Genomic DNA, 20,513 nt, shown 5'->3' with positions numbered 1-20,513 from the left:
TTTCAAGATTGCTTTGTCTATTCGGAATCTTAGAGTTCCATACAAATTTTAGGATTGTTTGTTCTAAAAAATGCTGGTGACATCTTGATGGGAATTGCATTGATTCTGTAGATTGCTTTGGGTAGTATAGACATTTTAACAGTAGTTGTTCTTTCAGTCCATGGGCATGGAATGTTTCCATATCTTTGGGTCCTCTTCAATTTCTTTCTTAAGTGTTCTATAATTTTCAGCAAAATACAGATCTTTTACCTCTTTGGTTATGTTTATTCTTAGGTATCTTGTGGTTTTTGGTGCAATTGTAAATAGGATCAATTCCTTGATTTCCCTTTCTGCTGTTTCATTATTGGTGTATAGAAAGGCAACAGATTTCTATATGTTGATTTTGTATCCTGTGACTTTACTGAATTTGTGTATCAGTTTTAGCAATTTTTTGGTGGAGTCTTTCGGTTTTCTAGGGTATCATGTTGTCTGCAAATAGTGAAAGTTTGACTTCTTCCTTGCCTATTTGGATGTCTTTTATTTCTTTTTTTGTTATCTGACTGCAGAGACTATGCAGAGGCTAGGATTTCCAGTATGATTTTGTTTTCTTTTTTAAGATTTTATTTATTTATTTACTTACTTGAGAGAGAGAGAGTGCATGCGTACTTGCATAAGTGGGAGGAAGGACAGAGGAAGAAGCTGACTCTCCCCTGAGCAGGGAGCCTGACATTGGGCTCCATGCCAGGACCCTGAGATGGTGACCTGAGCCAAAGGCAGATGCTTAACCAAGTGAGCCACCCAGGCGCTTCTCCAGTACATTTTAAATAAAAATGGTGACAGTGGATATCCTAGACAGGTTGAGGGATTTCAAGTGCATTGTCTTTTATTTTACATAAACAATGAAGTAATAACTCATAAAAGATTGGGAAGGAAAGTTTCAGGCTGTTAAGGGAGTATTAAAATTTATTGCATAGCAACAATCTTCTCTAGGATATGGCCCTTATAACAAGGGCTATAATTGTGTCCCCATAAGAAAGTGACTTCCTTCAAAGAATGTGTTCTGGGCAAATGTGTATAATTACAGTATTTCCTCAAACAAGAAGAAATAAATTCATTGAAAGACCTTCCCTCTTACGGAAGTGTGGTCAAACCTATATATAAATAGCATTATTAAAATCCTTGGTTAGGGATCCCTGGGTGGCGCAGCGGTTTAGCACCTGCCTTTGACCGAGGGCGCGATCCTGGAGACTCGGGATCGAATCCCACGTCGGGCTCCCGGTGCATGGAGCCTGCTTCTCCCTCTGCCTATGTCTCTGCCCCTCTCTCTCTCTCTGTGACTATCGTAAATAAATAAAAATTAAAAAGAAAAATCCTTGGTTATTGGCAAATCAAATTATCCAGTTTGAAAATTATTGTTCGTGTCCTAGACAGCTGCTCAGGAAGCAATCCTGCATGCGTCTGGAAATGGCAAACTTTTACCATCTAAGGACTACTGCATGCTATATAACCCTCAGTGGACATCTCTTCCGAATACTCTAGAAAATGCAGTAAGTAAATCAAAGTTACTACTTATATATAGACATAAAATTATTGAAAGGTGAAGATGAGTGATTGTTATGTTGTAGTGTGTGAACTAGTTGTAATATATGATGGTCAATAAACAGTAATTGTTTTATTGTTTTGGCTCAAGTATTTTTCTCTCTGTGGGAAAAACAAATCAGGGAATTTTAAAGTACTTCCCTGGTTGTCATAAAATATTTCGAATTTAAAAGAACTTGGTATTAAACCAATACTGATACTTTGTCATTGAATGCATTTTTTGTGAATATGTTTATTATGTTAAAGACATTTCTCTTTCCAGACTTCTGTCAGTTTGATGAATCTGACTACCACACCACTATGCAACCTTTCTGATATTCCGCCTGATGGAATAAAGAGCAAAGCTGTTGTGGTAAAGTGGGGAACCTGCCATATTCTTGAAAAAGCCAGAATTGCACAAACAGGAGGTGCTGAAGCATTGTTGGTTGCCAATAACAGTGTCCTAGTAAGTTTTAAAACTTTAATAACTTTTGAGCTCATGATATATATCAAATTTCACAAGAATTGAATTATTTTGGGTATGTAGTTTAGGGGCTGAATTTTGAATAATCTCACAGTAGGGTTCTTTTAAAATAAACATTCTGGGGCCATATAGGTGACTAAGTTGGTTAAACATCTGACTCTTGATCTCAGCTCAGGTCTTGATCTCAGAGTTGGGAGTTCAAGTCCCACTTTGGGCTCCATGCTGGGTGTAGAGCTTACTTAAAAAGAAATAATAGTGATTTTTTAAATAAATAAAATAAACATTCTGGCTATGATAGGTATTAATTAGAAAACTTTGGGACCCCTGGGTGGCGCAGCGGTTTGGCGCCTGCCTTTGGCCCAGGGCGCGATCCTGGAGATCCGGGATCGAATCCCACATCGGGCTCCCTGCATGGAGCCCGCTTCTCCCTCTGACTGTGTCTCTCCCTCTCTCTCTCTCTCTCTCTCTCTCTCTCTGTGACTATCATGAATAAATAAATAAAATCTCTAAAAATAAAAAAAATAAAAAAAAATAAAAAAAAAACTTTGTAGTTTCTTTTCTGTTCCTAAAGTGGGCAAGACTTTGTTAGGAATGTGTGTATGCGTAAGTCTAATTAAACCTCAGTGTTGTATGTACGCACAGACATATATATATATGATATTCCTGTTTGTAAGTAAGTTTAAGTTTATGCTAAAGGATTCCAGTTTGAGAACTGGAAATCAAGGAAGAACATGTGAAACTTTGTTTTATAATTTTAAAAAAGATATAATATTAATACTTAAAGGAATAATTTGAGGGGTGCCTGGGTGGTTCAGTCAGTTAAATGCCTGATTCTGCTTGGGTGTGATCCCAGAGTCCTGGGATCAAGCCCCACATCAGACTCCCTGCTCAGAAGGGAGACTGCTTCTCCCTCTGCCTGCCACTCCCCCTACTTGTGCTTTCTTTCTCTTTCTCTCTCTCTCTCTCTCTCTCTCTGTTAAGTAAATAAAATCTCAAATAAATAGCAATGCAGGAATAAGGTGTATTTTATTCTGTAATTAGTAGCTCATAAGTTTTCATAATATGTTTTTTTTTTCTTTTAGTTTCCACCCTCAGGGAACAAATCTGAATTTCATGATGTGAAAATACTGATTGCATTTATAAGCCGTAAAGACTTCATAGATATGAAGCAGGTAAATTAGTAATTACATACTATACAAAGTTTATACATAGTACAATTCTTCACTTTTAACACTTGATATTCAATATAAATTATATATGCTCCATTTGCTAACAAGAAGCTATAAAGGCCTTATCAAGTCTTTATTTGGGAAGAGTTCACCTCTCAGAGAGCACAAGGTGTTTCTGAGCCCTCACTTTAGAATATTTATTTGTCCTGACTTCTTTAATAGGCTCTGTGTTATATCATTTATCTTACCCATAAATCCCTGGACAAGATGTCACTGTGTGGAACACTGAACTTTCAAGATTTAATAAACCAAAGCATAGCCTCATAATTCTGACAAGAGAATACATCATGTTGTCAAAAAGTTCTTGACTCTCTGTAGTGTCTGTTTCAGAGTGAAATTAGAACATTGCTGCCATATACTGGAATAGAAAACTAATTCTGTTTTGTTTTGTTTTTTCTTTTTTTGTCTTTCAGACTCTTGGAGATAACATTACTGTGAAAATGTATTCTCCATCATGGCCTAACTTTGACTATACTATGGTGGTTATTTTTGTAATTGCTGTGTTCACTGTGGCATTAGGAGGATACTGGAGTGGACTAATTGAATTGTAAGTTTAAGTAAACTTCAGTGTTTTTGTGCTAAATGGCTAAAAAATTATTGTTTGATAATCAATTTAATCATGTAACAACATGTAAATTTTACCTGACCTCAGAATATAGTGCTATTAAGATCTGATTATAGGTTTGTCCTCCTGTAGGTCATTTAATTTTTCACTGAGAAGGAAGTTATAGCTTCCTCTGACTCTTCTGCTGGTAGGCTAGCATTGAAACTACATCAAAGACATTTTAAAATTGAAATGTTTAATTATCTCTCTCAGAAAAGATGAAAATACTTGATGTCCTTGTGGGCCTATTTATTTAGATTAGAAGAAAATAAGTAAGAGAAGGTGGGACAGGGGGTTTTAGTTCCTCCTGAGAGCAATCATTGCAGTATGATCTCATCATGCTGTTTAATGCTTTAGAATTTCTGAAGATACGAAGCATGTTCATTTTTTTTTTTAGATTTTATTTATTTATTCATGAGAGACACAGAAAGAGAGGCAGAGACACAGGCAGAGGGAGGAGAACAGGTTCTTATGCAAGGAGCCTGATGCGAGACTCTATCCCGGGAATCCAGGATCACACCCTGAGCCAAAGGCAGACAGACACTCAACCGCTGAGCCACCCAGGCATCCCTAAGCATGTTCATATTCTAATTTAAAAATAGGGGATCCCTGGGTGGCGCAGCGGTTTAGCGCCTTCCTTTGGCCCAGGGCGCGATCCTGGAGACCCGGGATCGAATCCCACGTCGGGCTCCCAGTGCATGGAGCCTGCTTCTCCCTCTGCCTGTGTCTCTGCCTCTCTTTCTCTCTCTCTCTCTGTGTGTGACTATCATAAAAAAAAAAAAAAAAAAAAAAGGAATTCCAGGGCAGCCAGGGTGGCTCAGCAGTTTAGTGCCTGCCTTCAGCCCAGGGCGTGATCCTGGAGACCCGGGATCGAGACCCACATCGAGCTCCCTGCATGGAGCCTGCTTCTCCCTCTGCCTGTGTCTCTGCCCCTCTCTCTCTCTCTCTCTCTGTGTCTCATGAATAAATAAAATCTTTAAAAATAAATGAATGAATGAATGAATGAGTGCATGAATGAATGAATTCCAAATGTACAGAAAATTTAGATTTCCCTGTTCAGTAACAACCTAAAGCCAGTCTTCTTGCAGTTATGTATGTCTGGCTCTGGATGAAAGCAGGCAACATTGTTAAAAGGAATCAGTTCATATTTAGAACTCTGAATTTAAAAATGTGCTCAAAGCATATTTGATGTATAAAGGACAATATATTCATCTTATGAATTGATCTGTAGGTTCCATTACAAAGGGCTTATTTGCAACTAAATGAAGTTAATATTACTTATAATTTCTTAAAATACTAAAATTTGATTGACTCACGTCAAGAGAAACATCTTAGGGTTGAACAAGTATAGTAGGTTTCTAGAATATTGAGCTTTAAATATTTTCCATATTTGGAAAACATGTTTCAACATATATATATATATACACATACACATATATATGCAATTCATATATATGTATATACATAGTTCATATGTATTCAACATCTATATACACATATACATGGGTGTGTGTATATATATATATATATATCACATATTTTCATGTAAGCATTTTTTTCCATTATTAATCTTTAATAATGTAAGATCTCCAAGGTCATTTTCTAGATTATTTGGTGAAACTTCGTAAATAATTTCCCCAAAGCTCCTGATTCATTCAAAATGTTTTCCCCTTTAATCTATATTCTCAATATACTTCTATATATTGTTAATTATTTAAGTAAATTGTTTCTTCTCTAGAGCAGTGCTTTTCAAACTAGTATGTATACAAACTATCTTGAGATCTCATTAAAATGAAAATTCAGATTTAGTAGGCTTGGGATGGGGGCCAAGATTCCATGTTTTAAAAGAAGCTCCCAAATGATTTTGCTGGCCCACAGACCACACTTTGAGTTAGCAAGGTACGCTTTGTATACATGTCAGGGTAAGCTCTTCCTCAAGAAAATTGGAGATGGGAGAAGAATACATATAAGCTTTTTTATTCATAAAACATGATGATGGACAAAAACAGAGAATTTGTTACCTTCATAGCCATATTAGGAGAGAAGGAGTTCTTTACCTGCAGGATTACGGAATTTAAAAATTTTTCATTTTAATTACAGTTTAGTTAACGTACAGTGTTTATATTGGTTTAAGGTGTACAATTCAGTTCAATGCCTTACTCCATGCTCATCAAGAAAAATGTACTCTTAATCCCCTTTATCTATTTTGCCCATCCCCACACCTTCTTCCCCTCTGGCAACCACCAGTTTGCTTTCTGTATTTACAAGTATATTTTCTTGTTTTTGTTTTTTTACTTTGTTCATTTGTTTCTTAAAATTTTACATATGAGTGAAATTATATAATATTTATCTTTTCTCTGAATTTATTTAGCATTATACTCTCTTCGGTTCATCCATATTGTTGCAAATGGCAATATCTTATTTTTAGGGCTAACTTATATCCTATCCTATTGTATATATACTTTATCCATTTATCTTTATCCATTCATCTATGGATGGAAACTTGGGTTGATTGCTTCCATATCTTGGCTATTGTGAGTAATGCTGTAATAGACACTTTTCAAATAAATGTTTTCATTTTCTTTGAGTAATTATCTAGTAGTTTCTATATATTTCTGGATCATATGGTAATTGTTTTTAATTTTTTAAGGAATCTCCATATTGTTTTCCACAGTGCTTACACAGTGCATTCCCATGAGCAGTGCACAGTGTTCCTTTTTCTCCACATCCTCACCAAACTTGATATTTCTTGTCTTTTGATCTAACAGATGTAAGGTAACATTTTATTTTTGTGTATTGTGTGAGAAAGTGGTCCGGTTTCATTCTTTTGCATGGAGCTGTCCAGTTTTTCTAACACCATTTGTTGAGGAATCTTTTTACCATTGCATATTCTTGCCTCCTATGTTGACAATTTATTCATCATGTAATCATGGACTTATATCTGGTCCCTCTATTCTTTGGATCTATGTGTCCTCTTTTGTGCCAGGACCATACTGTTTTGATTACAGTTTTATATTATATCTTCAAATCCAGGACTATGATATCTTCAGTTTTGTTTTTCTTTTTCAAGATGACTTTGCCTATTTGGGGTCTTTCTGTGATTCCATATAAATTTTAGGATTGTTTTAGTTCTACAAAAAATGCTGGTGGTACTTTGATAGGAATTGCATTAAATCTGTAGATTTGCTTTAGATGGTATGGACATTTTAACATATTTGTTCTTCCAATCCCTGAGCACAGAATATCTTTCCATTTGTTTGTGTTGCCTTCAATTTCTTTCATAGTTTTCAGGGTATAGGTCTTTAACCTTCTTGGTCCCAGGTATTTTATTATTTTTGGTATAATTGTAAATGGGATTGTTTACTTAATTTCTCTTTCTGCTACTTCATTTAAAAAAAAAACAAAACATTTTATTCATTCGTTTGAAAGAGAGAATGCACATGGGGAGAGCCAAAGGGCAAAGGAGACGGACAAGCAGACTCCATGCTGAGCATGGAGCCTGACTCAGGGACCCAATCTCAGGACCCTGAGATCATGACTTAAGCCAAAACCAAGAGTTGGACACAACCAACTAAGCCACCCAGGTAGCCATCTGCTGCTTCAATATTAGTGTACAGAAATACAGCAGATGTCTATAAATTGACTTTGTTTCCTGCAGCCTTACTGAATTTATATATCAGTTCTAGTAGTTTTTGGTGGAGTCTTTTGGGTTTTCAATATATAGCATCATGTCATCTGCAAGTAGTGAAAGTTTTACTTCTTCCTTACCAATTTAGATACTTTTTACTATTTTTTCTTGTCTGATTGCTGTGGCTAGGACTTCCAGTACTGTGTTGAATAAAAATGATGAGAGTGGACATCCTTGTCTTATTCCTGACCTTCTCTTATTTTATAGTCTTTATTTGGTTTTGGTGTCAGGATTATGCTGGCCTCACAGGATGATTTTGGAAGCTTTCCTTCCTCTTCTTTTTTTTGGGAATAGCTTAGGAAGAATAGGTATTAACTCCTCTTTAAATGTTTGGTAGAATTCACCTATGAAGCTTTCTGGTCCTGAACTTGTGTTTGCTGAGACTTTTTTGATTTTTGATTACTGATTCAGTTTCTTTGCTGGTAATCAGTCTGTTCAAATTTTCTATTCCTTGAGTGAAATAAGTCAATTGGAGAAAGACCATACAGTTTCACTCATATGTGGAATATAAGAAATAGTGAAAGAGACCATAAGGAAAAGAAGGGAACTGTGAATGGGGAAATATTAGGAAGACAAACCATGAGAGACTCCTAACTCTGGAAAATAAACCAAAGGGTTGCAGAAGGGGAAAAGTGGGGAGATGGGGTAGCTGTGTGACACACACTAAGGAGGGCACTTGATGAGATGAGCAAAGGGTGGTGTTGTTTTTTTTTAAAGATTTTATTTATTCATGAGAGACAGAGAGAGGCAGAGACACAGACAGAGGGAGAAGCTGGCTCCCCACAGGGAACCCGATGCAGGACTCAATCCCCAGGATTGAGGATGAGGATCATGCCCTGAGCCAAAGGCAGACACTGTGCACTGCTCATGGGAATGCACTGTGTAAGCACTGCTAAGCCACCCAGGCGTCCCAAGCACAGCGTGTTATACTGTATGTTGGCAAATGGAATTTAAATAAAATACTTTTTAAAAAAAAAGACACTTAGCTCAAAAAAAGTTTTTTTTCTGTTCCTGATTCTGTTTTGGAAGGTTATATGTTTCTAGGAATTTATCCATTTCTTCTTGGTTGTCCAGTTTGTTCCCATATAATTTTTTATAATATTCTCTTATAATCCTTTGTATTTCTGTAGTATTGGTTGTTATTTCTCCTCTTTCATTTGTGATTTTGTTTGAGTCCTCTCTTTTTTTATGAGTCTGGCTAAAGGTTTATCAATTTTGTTGATTTTTTTCAAAGAACCAGCCCTTGGTTCCTTTGATCTGTTTTGTTGTTGTTGTTGTTGTTGTTTTTAGTTTCTATTTCTTTTATTTCTGTTTTGATCTTTATTATTTCCTTCCTTCTTTTGTTTTGAGTTTCTTTCTTCTTTTTCTAGCTCTGTTAGGTGTAAGATAAGGTGGTTTATTTGAGATTTTTCCTGCTTCTTGAGGTAGGCTATAAATTTCCCTCTTACAACAGCTTTTGCTGCATCCCTGAGATTTTGGTCTGTTTTGATTTCATTTTCATTTGTTTCCATGTGAGTTTTGATTTCTTCTTTGACTTCTTAGGTGACCCACTCGTTGTTTAGTAGCATGTTATTTAACCTCCATGTTTACTTGTGATCTTTTCAGATTTTTTTCTTGTGGTTGATTTCCAGTTTCATAGCATTGTGGTCAGAAACGATGCATGATATAACCTTGATCTTTTTTAATTTATTGAGATTTGTTTGTGGCCTAATATGTGATCTAGTCTGGAGAACGTTCCATGTGCACTTGAAAAGAATATATTTTCTGCTATTTTAGGATGGAGTGTTCTGAATATATCTTAAATCCATCTGGTTCAGTGCATCTTTCAAAGCCACCATTTCCTTGTTGATTTCTTGTTTGGATGATCTGTCCTATGATGTAAGTGGGTGTTAAAGTCCCCTACTGTTATTGTATTACTATTGCTTATTTATGTTTGTTAATAACTGTTTTATGTATTTGGGTGCTCTCATGTTTGGTGTATAAATATGCACAATTGTTACAGCTTATTGTTGGATTGTCCCCTTTATTATTATATAATGTCATTCTTTGTCTCTTGTTATAGCCTTTATTTTAAAGTCGATTTTGTCCAATGTAAGTATTTCTACCTTGGCTTTCTTTTCATACCCATTTACATGATAAATGCTTTTTCTTCCCTTCACTTTCAACCTGCATGTGTGTTTACGTCTAAAATGAGTCTCTTGTTGAGATTCATCTATTGCATACTGATGGGTCTTGCGTTTTTAATCCATTCTGTCACCCTGTGTCTTTTGATTAGAGCATTTCAACCATTCACATTCAAAGTTAGTTATTGATAGATATGTACTTATAATGTCATTTTGTTGCTTGTATTATGGATTTTTTTGTGGTTCTTCTGTGTTTCTTCTCTTATAATTAGACTTTCTTTATTGATAAACTTGGATTCCTTTCTCTTTTTATTTTGTGTATGTTTTACTGGTTTTTGACCTGTGGTTGCCATTAGGTTTGTATATAATATCTTCTGCATATAGCAGTCTATATTGAGTTGATGATTACTTAAGTGTGTACTCATTCTTTACTCCTCTCTCAACCTCCCATGTTTTAGGTATATGGTGTCATACTTTACGTCCTTATTTTGAGAGTCCCTTGATAAGTGTGTACATACATATATACTCACACACACACACACACTTATTTTTACTGCTTTTGTGCTTCCTACTTTTCTTACTCATGGTCTTTCCTTTCCACTCAAAGTGTCTCCTTTAACATTTCTTGTTAGAGCAGGTTTAGTGGTGATGAATTCCTTTAACTTTTGTTTGGGAACTTCTTTATCTCTCCTTCTATTCTGAATGATGGCCTTGCTAGATATTCTTGGCTACAGATTTTTTCCTTTCAATATTCTGAATATATCATGTTACTCCTTTCTGGCCTGCAAGGTTTCTGTTGAAAAATCAGCTGATAGCCTTTCTGGGGTTTTCCTTGTATGTAACTATTTTCTATTGCTGCTTTTAAAATTCTCTTTCAACATTATGGATTTTGAAATTGAGGTGGCCAATTCTAAAAGTAGAATAAAGACAGGCTCTATCCCAGGACCCTGATATCATGATCTGAGCTGAAGGCAGATGCTTAACTGACTGAGCGACTCAGGTATCCTTGTCTTTTCCTTTAAAGCATTCTACCGGGCAGCCTGGGTGGCTCAGCGGTTTAGCACTGCCTTCGGCCCAGGGCATGATCCTGGAGACAGGATCAAGTCCCACATCAGGCTCCCTATATGGAGCCTGCTTCTCCCTCTGCCTGAGTCTCTGCCTCTCTCTCTCTCTCTCTCTCTCTCTCTCTCTCTCTGTCTCTGTCTCTCATGAATAAATAAATAAAACTTTAAAAAAAAAATTAAAGCATTCCACCTGGAGAACTGATACACTAAATAGGAATATATAAAATTTTCATTATAATATATATGAATGTATAAATCCTTCACTGGAATAAAAATAGCTTTAAATGTATCTGTTTGCAATGACAGATGCCAAAAATTGACACTTTTTCCCAATTTTGCTTCTGGAAAAAAATGCTGTTTCAAAAGTTAGTGGTTAATAACAGATCATCTCTGGAGGGTAAAATTGTAGGAACTTTTTACTTTCTAGATTAAGTACTTTTTTTTCCCCAAGATTTTATTTATTTATTCATGAAACACACAGAGAGAGGCAGAGACATAGATAGAGAAGCAGGCTTCTCGCAGGGAGCCTGATGCGGGACTCAATCCCCATACCAGGATCATGCCCTGAGCTGAAGGCAGATGCTCAACTGCTGAGCCACCCAGGCATCCCTAGATTAAGTACTTTCTGTTTGGTGTACTGTTTTTAAAGTATTATTACTTTGTAGTCAGAAACAAATTTATGTTGGTATTGGAGATAGATTTTAAAAATAACTGTACTTGGCAGAGATTGGCTGAAGTTCCTGTGTGTGTTTATACAGGGAGAGCATGAAGGCAGTGACAAACACTGAAGATAGAGAAACGAGGAGAAAGAAGGACGAATATTTAACTTTTAGTCCTCTAACAGTTGTAATATTTGTGGTTGTCTGCTGTGTTATGATGGTCTTACTTTATTTCTTCTACAAATGGTTGGGTAAGAAGTCATATTTCTTTTTTTTTTTTAAGAAGTCATATTTCATATTTGCTACTTTCAGCCTACAAGTTTTTCATTTACTTCACTAGATTTAAGATATTATACCTGGGAAGCTTAAGCAAATAATTAAAGTGATGTTAACTTTTTAAACTATCAGAAGTGTTAGATCTCCATCACTCTGGGATAAAAAATACTCAGATTAAAAATATACTATGTCTTTGAAATAAGAATACTTCTTCATGGATGACTCAGAAAAAAATTGTGGTGGCCCCTAATTTTTCCTCTCTGCAGGTAAAGCTGGAGATGGAGAGCCTCTTATCTAAGCAACAGTTTAAGGACCTCTTGGTAACTGTATTTAGTTACATGAAATAGAAAATATTCAAATTACTAATTTATTGCCTCTCCTTACCCTCAAAGTGTGGTTTGTTCCTTTGTCAGTGTGCAATTCAAGATGTATCACTCAGATTTTGTTTTACTTGAATCAATAGTCAGGATTGTGCTACATGTAAAGACACACAAGTACTTGCCTATGGTCCAGAAAGTAATGGGTACTTTCCCTTTAAGAAGGTAGAGATTTAAAAAAAAAAAAAAAAGAAGGTGGGGTAGAAACTCTAAGGGCTTGCCCATCCCCTGGAGAATCGTGTTAGTGGTCTGAAAGAATGGAAATTTGCCATCTCTAGCCAATGCACAACATAAAGAGGAGGAGACCAGGGAAAAGGGAAATGTACTTGGTAAGAACTAGCAAAAACACTTTGTAAAAACCACCACAGGCTCCAGTGCTTATTTGGAGAAGATTAGCACAATTTTCTGGACTAGAAAACTGAGGCACTCGGGTTAGTTTCAGCCTATTTTCCAATTCCTCCTGTCCTGTGGCAGCATTAAAAACTAGACCTATGACATACATTTTCAGTTAGAAAAAAGAATTATTTGAATGTCACTCATATTTCAATTTGTTTCTGGGAGAGTGGGTACTAGGATAGTTATTTATATTACATTATCATTGTGCAGTTAATTTTTCTAATTTAATACCAGCCTTCAGTTGTTTGTGTCTGACCCTCAGTCAATTAATTAGTGGTCTTTGATAGGAAAAAAAGTCCTCTACCCCCCCTAAAGCATGTTTTCATTTTTGGTGAGAAATTTCCTTAAATTTACTGGTATTTAAAAAGTTGACCTTGTTTATAAATGTAATTTTTTTAGTGGGAAAATTATTAAACCTGGGACATGGGGTTTAATTATGACTGACAAAATCGACGTGATACTACAGGATTTAATGTACCTCCAAATGATTCCTAAAGGCTAAAGTTGCTGCCATTTTTAATATATAAAAATATATCAAATTGCTAAGGTTCCCCTTACCATTTTAAGTCATGCTCAAGAAAGTAACTACAGGTGGTTATATTAACCGGATACTTTCTCATGCCTAATCATTTTCCTATGTAACATTGAATGAAATACTTAAAACTCTATTAGGGTCTCAGGAGCATGATTTCTACCTAAGTTTTAAAACTCAGTTGGCAGCCTTTGGTGGATGACTTACCAAACATAACTTGGCAGTTTTTTTACTTTCTTTTACCGTTCACATTACCATATGTAACTAGTGTTAACAAATAACAGGGGACTAAAAAAGTAATTTGTCCAAGTTCAGAATTGGAAAGTGGCCAATATTTAAAAACAAGGATATCAGAAAATTTTGGATGGTATGTTTTTCTTTCTTTTTTTCAAATGTATTTTTTTTATTTTTTATTTTTTTATTTTTTGTATCTGTGTTTCCGAAAAAGGAACACTTCTGCAGACTCCTGAATAAGATCTAAGTTGTCCAGCCACATAAACAGCAAGATGCTGGATGATTTTTCTAGGACATTTTAAAGATGACATAAAAGCTGTATTGATTTTTAAAAAAGAAAGAAGGAAGGAAGGGGGGCTATCCTTTACTACTGTCTCTAGATTACTCTTTCTTTCTCACCTACAGAGCAGAGTTTCAATTTTCTGAAAGTTAGTGAAATATGAAAAAATTCAGGTAAAATTTGTATTTCCATTGTGAAATTTTGAGAAACGAGTATTTTATTTTAGAGTACAACAGTTTCTTCCCCTTTTTGAGAATAAGGAGATCAAATGTAATTTTAAATAATTGTCAAAAAAGTATAGCTAATATAGAAAAATATTTGTGAGTTTTAACTACCTTAGCTTCATATCATAAAGTGGTTTGTTTAAATGGATTTGGTTTTTACCACAGGTCAAGTTATTAGAGGTAAATTACACGATAGGGAAATATAGCATGATTAATGTCTAAGGTAGGTGTCAGTTCTCATCCCTAAGCTGCATTTTAAAAATGTTTATACTACTTCCTTAATTTGTCTATTCCTTAGATGTAAGTACTTACAAGTGTCTACAACTCACTTCATAGACAGCTTTAACAGACATGTTTGAATCATTGAATGATAGAAAATGTAGCCCTTGAACAGTCCTACCAGTGTGTAATGGAACTAAAACAACACATAAAATACCCATTCTTCAGTAAAACTCAGGATCTAAATATTTTCAGCTTAGTAACCAATTCAGATTATAGTATGGTCCCAGCATTGAAAGTATCAACAACGATTCACTAAGAAAGCTGCATTAATATTGCTTGTAAAAATATTTTCTTATCATATTTTCTTCTGTTCTCATATAATTTAGTGTCTTTTTTTTTCTAGTTTATGTTATGATAGCAATTTTCTGCATAGCATCAGCAATGAGTCTGTACAACTGTCTTGCTGCACTAATTCGTAAGATACCATGTGGACAATGCACGTATGTATCTCTTACAAGGAATCCTATAATGTTGGTATTTGTAATTTGAAATAGAACAGGGGAAAGAAGTGGTATTTTATTTATTTTTTTAAGAAGTGGTATTTTAAACCTGTGTGATCCAATATACCTGTGACTATTAAAATTTAAATTAATTTAAATTTAAAAATTCAGTTCTTCAGTCTCAGCCACATTTCAGATGTTAAATAACTATATGGAGTTAGTGGCTACTGTATTGGGCAGCATAGATATAGAACATTTTCATTATGTCTGTGTCAAATATTCTTTGATATATCATTTGTTGTACTCAAATCATGACTTTTAAATTGATATTTCAATAGCTTTCTTATGACTATGGTTAACATTTGTCATTTCTCATGTTGAAGTGAACATTGTATTTCATCTACAGAGTAACTAATTTCAGTCTATTTTTTAGGTTTATGTTTCGTGGCAAAAGCATTGAAGTGAGACTTATTTTGCTCTCTGGACTATGCATAGCAGTAGCTGTTGTTTGGGCCGTATTTAGAAATGAAGATAGGTATGAGTACTCAGTGTATTTGCTTTTAGATTAAGGATACATTATTTTATATCTTGATTGATAATTATGCATTATGATTATTACAGATTTTTTTTTCACTTTTATCCCGCAACACCATAGTCTTGAAACAAGCTAAATAAGTACTTATAAAGGAGATCTTGTGATAATGAATTTAAGGTCATTGAGACCAGAAAATATGTACTATGATTTAAACATTTAAGCTGAAATAGGCTTCAAAAATATACTTTTTTTTAATTCATTTTATTTAAAGATTTTATTTATTTATTGATGACACAGAGAGAAAGAGAGGCAGAGACACAGGCAGAGGGAGAAGCAGGCTCCATGCAGAGAGCCCGATGTGGGACTCGACCCCAGGTCTCCAGGATCACACCCTGGGCGGAAAGCAGACAGACGCTCAACCGCTGAGCCACCCAGGTGTCCCAAAAATATACTTAATTATGATACATCCACATTATGAAGTACAATGTAGCTGTAAAGGATGAAGAAGATCTCTAAATTGACAGGCAGTGATTTCCAGGATGTATTTTTAAGTGAAAAAATAATATATAGAGTATTCTATCTTTTATGTAAGAAAGGAAATATACAAGTATCTGTCCATCTGCAGGCAGGATAACCAGAAAAATTTTTTTGACTTTTTAATGGTTTATTAATAAAATTTTTAAAGCTTAAAGCCACTCCTAGCCTAAAATTTGGAAATAAAGTTTATACAATTTTAGGCAGCTTCAGTTGATAATTATGCATATCACTTCCTGGTAGATTATGTTACATAGGTCTCGTTTCCTTTAGATCCAGCTATCGGGACATATGTTAAAACCAATATCTTTAGTTATGAACTAACTTTTTAAAAGAAACAGAAGATTAAAGATAAGTATGTACTATATTCAATGTATGTTCTGAGGTAGCCTTTCACCTTTTCCTTAGTAGAGTAGTATTTATTATTCTAGTAGGATAGTAAATTAATAAATACAGAGAGTATGAGAAGTTTTTTTGTCATTATAATTGCTGCTTAATAATCAAATAGTCAAATCCTAGCAAATGAATGATACTACTTTAGTGATCTATTTCTTTGAAAAGTCCCATTTAAGAATAACTACATAAACCAATAGAATAACTTCTTTTGATTTTAGGTGGGCTTGGATTTTGCAGGATATCTTGGGGATTGCTTTCTGTCTGAATTTAATTAAAACACTGAAGTTACCCAACTTCAAGGTAAAGTAGACTGCTTGGCTAGTTAAAATAATTTTTTCTTTTAAAACAACTTTATTCAAGTATAATTTACTTGTAACAAAATGCATCCATTTTAAGTGTACAGTTTATTGAAGTTTTACAAATGAATAACTTTGTAGCCGCCATCCTGATCAATTATAGAAGACTTCTCATCACTTCAAAAGCTTTCTCCTGCCCTTTTGCAATTAGTCCCAATCACCAGGCCTAACTAACCACTGATTTGCTAGCTGAAATATTTTTTTAATCATTTATATAATCTGCCAAATTCATGAAATCCTTATAGACAAAATATCAACAAAGAACATTTCTTTGATTTAGTGATTCTTTCTGATGGACATTAAGGAGAACATGTGATGTAATGAGCACTGGATATTATATAAGACTAATGAATCACTGATCTCTACCTCTGAAACCATAATACATTATATATTAATTGAATTTAAATTTTAAAAATTAGAATAAAATTTTTTTAAAGGAAAAGAAATTAAAGAATGGGATAAAGCAGATAAAATTGTTAATGTGACTTGTAGAATAAAACTATAAATAGTAATACTATTAAATGCCTTTAAAAAAATAGTGTTCAAATGTAATTTCACATGTTTATTTATACTTGCAAAGCAATATGAGCTCTTAATTTATTTATTATCATTTTTTTTATGATCTCTTAATTTAGATGGAAGTTTGACCTTTAATTTTTTTCTTTTTTTCAACAGTCATGTGTGATACTTCTAGGCCTTCTCCTCCTCTATGATGTGTTTTTTGTTTTCATAACACCATTCATCACAAAGGTATGATATTTTTGAAATCCATGAGAAACATGCTAGAAGAGAAGTTTAAACCTGCTCTTAGATTACTAATTTTCTAAGTGTTTACCATTAAGTGAGTGCTGATTCTCTTTTGAAAATTGTCATTGAAGTTGGCCTTTTCATAGAGGATTATTTAAGCCTTTAAATCATTCTGCTAAATGAAAAATGTCTCCTGGCGGATCATGAGAGTATAAATTTTCTTCATACCCATTTTAAAGTAATTTTTCTTATTATAAAACAATAAAAATTTGCTATAGATAATATAAGCAGCAAAAAGAATGAAAATGCGTCATTGCCACTTTGATTTCTGTACCCCTAGTTTGAGGCAGAAACTGCTCCACACCAGAAGTCTGAAGACCTGAAGTGTAGCTCTGTAACTTTGTTACCCTAGCAAGTCACTCAGCACTTTGTGCTTCGAGTTCCTAATCCATCCTGTGAGGGAATATTGCTAGCATTCCAGCCTCTCTCTTCCATCAGTAGAATTCTCCTGGTTGGAACTGACAGAACCCAATCTAACCTTTCTATACCACAAAGGTCCCTTCTATCCAACCTCTGAATAGAGGCCAAGATGGAGCTGGTCTCAGAAGAAACTAGACCCAGGGTGCATACTCTCTCTTTCCACTTCTGTCCATTTTGTTTGTTGCGCCAGACTGGCTTTTTCTATGATATTATAATCTTGGCAGCTGACAGCTCCTGATTCACCTATCCCCAGCTCTGCCACTAGCTTTTCCATAAAATGGTGATGCTGTTCCCAGAATAAGAGAGAGGTATTGGATGAGTGTGATAGTCCTTCATTATTTGCCCAGTTTTTCTACTTGTCCCTATTCCCATCTCTCTTTCTTTTTTTTTTTTTTTTTTTTAAGATTTGTATTTATTTATTCATGAGAGACAGAGAGAGAGAGAGAAAGAGAGGCAGAGACACAGGCAGAGGGAGAAGCAGGCTCCATGCAGGGACTCAACCCAGACTCCGGGATCACGCCCTGAGCTGAAGGCAGACACTTAACTACTGAGCCACCCAGGTGCCCCCTATTCCCATTTCATGAGTATTTTATTGCTCAATTCTCCTGCTTTCCCCATATCATGTTGAGTCTCATTTTGTAACTTTATATCATCTCTCTATCCTTTGTCATTCTCAAGTATTCAGTATTTGATATTATAATCACTACACTTTTCCCATTAGTTCTTTTTTTTTTTTTTTTAAGATTTTATTTATTAGGGATCCCTGGGTGGCTCAGCAGTTTAGCTCCTGCCTTCGGCCCAGGGCGTGATTCTGGAGTTCCAGGATCGATTCCCTCATCGGGCTCCCTGCGTGGAGCCTGCTTCTCCCTCTGCCTGTGTCTCTGCCTCTCTCTCTCTCTGTGTCTCTCATGAATAAATAAATAAAATCTTTTAAAATAAAAATAAAGATTTTATTTATTAGATGGATGGGGGTGCGGAGAGAGCACAAGCAGGGGGTATTGGCAGGCAGAGGGAGAGAGAAGCAGCAGACTCCCTGCTGAGTGAAGAATCCAACATGGGGTTCAATCCCAGGACCCCAGGATTATGACCTGAGCCAAAGGCAGCTGTTTAACTGACAGAGCCGCCCAGGCCACTCCCATTAGTTATTTATCTCTTCTTTTGCCCCTACCATTTGGGAAATCATTGTAAAACTCTGCACTTTTAGTATTTTCTATAATGGCATAAACTTGGCGCACAAAGATGTGCCCCCTTAGGGAGCTAAAATTAAAATGCAAGGGGCATCCCTGGGTGGCTCAGCAGTTTAGCGCCTGCCTTCGGCCCAGGGCTTGATCCTGGAGTCCCGGGATCGAGTCCCACATCGGGCTCCCTGCATGGAGCCTGCTTCTCCCTCTGCCTGTATCTCTGCCTCTCTCTCTCTTTCTCTCTCTCTCTCTCTCATGAATAAATAAAATCTTTAAAAAAATAAAATAAAATGCAAGTAGGTAATGTAGTTAAGTGCCCCAAATTGCAGCTAACCAGACCATTTTACTAACACTTTTTTGTGCCTTAATGATGAGCCATTTGAGTCATTGACTTTGTTGAGCAAAAGTAAACTTTTTAAAGCATAGAATTAGTATTATGGATTATCACAAAAAAATGTTGGTTAATGAAAGCTTTCTATCTAAAGCCATCCCAGCTTGTGTCAATTTGTTTGGATCAAAAAAAAAAAATGTTTCTGTCACTCCAAAGGGGTCTCATAATGAAAGTAAAGCATTCTCTATACAAAGTCATTCTCATAAGTCAGCAGATAGTCATAACATATGGCACATATATTACACAGGGCATGTCGATATGAACTGTAACTAAACCCTTTAAATTTTTTTTCCATTCAGTTTTTTTTGTTGTTAATTTTTTTTCAGAGAGAGAGAACAGAACAAGGATTGTAAGCAGGCTCTGTACTCAGGGCACGCTTAAGATCATGTCCTGAGCCAAAATCGAGTCAGATGCTTAACCAACTGAGCCACCCAGGTGCCCCTCCTTTTAAAGACTCGTATCACTTTATAAATGCTAACTGTGTCTGTCAGCAAACTATTTACATTCCCTACACATAAAAAGTTTCAGATTTTTAAAGATAAAGGATAGGGATCCCTGGATGGCACAGCGGTTTGGCGCCTGCCTTTGGCCCAGGGCATGATCCTGGAGACCCGGGATCGAATCCCACGTCGGGCTCCCGGTGCATGGAGCCTGCTTCTCCCTCTGCCTATGTCTCTGCCTCTCTTTCTCTCTCTCTGTGTGACTATCTTAAATAAATTAAAAAAAATTTTTTTTAAATAAAAAAAAAGATAAAGCATAATAATAATAAAGATGCCTTCGAGGCCTCTTTCTTCTCCTGTCTAGAGAATTTATCATCTTCTTTTTTTCCTATATTTGTTGCCACTGACTAGGAATGTGATTTCTAGTACTGTGATCTGGTAAAAAAAGATTAGAAGTGCTTTTTGGAGTTCACCAGTATAGATTTACTTTAACACCTTCTCAGTCTGGCTTGTTTTTATTAAGGTAACTTGCTTTAGTAAGTAACTCAAAATGAAAATCAAATATGTAATTTCTGATTTGGGTTTTTTTTAATTGAAAACTTTAAGGATTAAACATTGAACACGTTAAACAGTCTTTCAGCTCTGGTGTTAGCAGAGTCTTAACGAATAAGCAGAGCAGGTGGCCACAAGAGTATGGGCAATAAGAACCTATATTCAAGGGTACCTGGGTGGTTCAGTCAGTTAACTGTCCAACTCTCAAAGAGTTGTGAGATCAAGCCCGGTTTTGAGCTCAACACTGGGCATGAAGCCTGCTTGGGATTCTCTCTCCCTCTCTCTCTCCCTCTCCCTCTGCTCCTCTTCCCCCAGCCCCACTCTCAATTTCTCTCTGTAAACAAACAAAACCCACATATCTGTCTTCATTTCTTTTTTCCTTCCACTCCTGTAACTTGGTATAGTATATTGCAAATAGTAGTTGCTCAGATACCTGAATGTAGGAGAGAATG

The 20,513-nt window shown here is 35.6% G+C and overlaps 1 protein-coding gene across 3 annotated transcripts in view; it reads left to right on the top strand.

The window, feature by feature from the left end:
- The window catches only part of SPPL2A (signal peptide peptidase like 2A), a 55,151-nt gene that overhangs the window by 18,055 nt on the left and 16,583 nt on the right, over positions 1-20,513 (top strand). For all 3 annotated transcript variants that reach the window (XM_038580413.1, XM_038580412.1, XM_038580411.1), the window contains exons 2-10: positions 1,407-1,526; positions 1,841-2,023; positions 3,124-3,213; positions 3,684-3,817; positions 11,508-11,659; positions 14,353-14,449; positions 14,883-14,984; positions 16,133-16,214; positions 16,946-17,020. In XM_038580413.1, coding sequence (XP_038436341.1) covers positions 1,476-1,526; positions 1,841-2,023; positions 3,124-3,213; positions 3,684-3,817; positions 11,508-11,659; positions 14,353-14,449; positions 14,883-14,984; positions 16,133-16,214; positions 16,946-17,020 — 966 coding nt within the window. In that variant the 5' untranslated portion in view covers positions 1,407-1,475. The remainder of the gene's footprint in view (positions 1-1,406; positions 1,527-1,840; positions 2,024-3,123; positions 3,214-3,683; positions 3,818-11,507; positions 11,660-14,352; positions 14,450-14,882; positions 14,985-16,132; positions 16,215-16,945; positions 17,021-20,513) is intronic.

Source organism: Canis lupus, chromosome 30, assembly GCF_011100685.1.
Source record: "Canis lupus familiaris isolate Mischka breed German Shepherd chromosome 30, alternate assembly UU_Cfam_GSD_1.0, whole genome shotgun sequence".
Classification (NCBI taxonomy): domain Eukaryota; kingdom Metazoa; phylum Chordata; class Mammalia; order Carnivora; family Canidae; genus Canis; species Canis lupus.
This window is presented reverse-complemented; position numbering and strand designations above follow the sequence as displayed.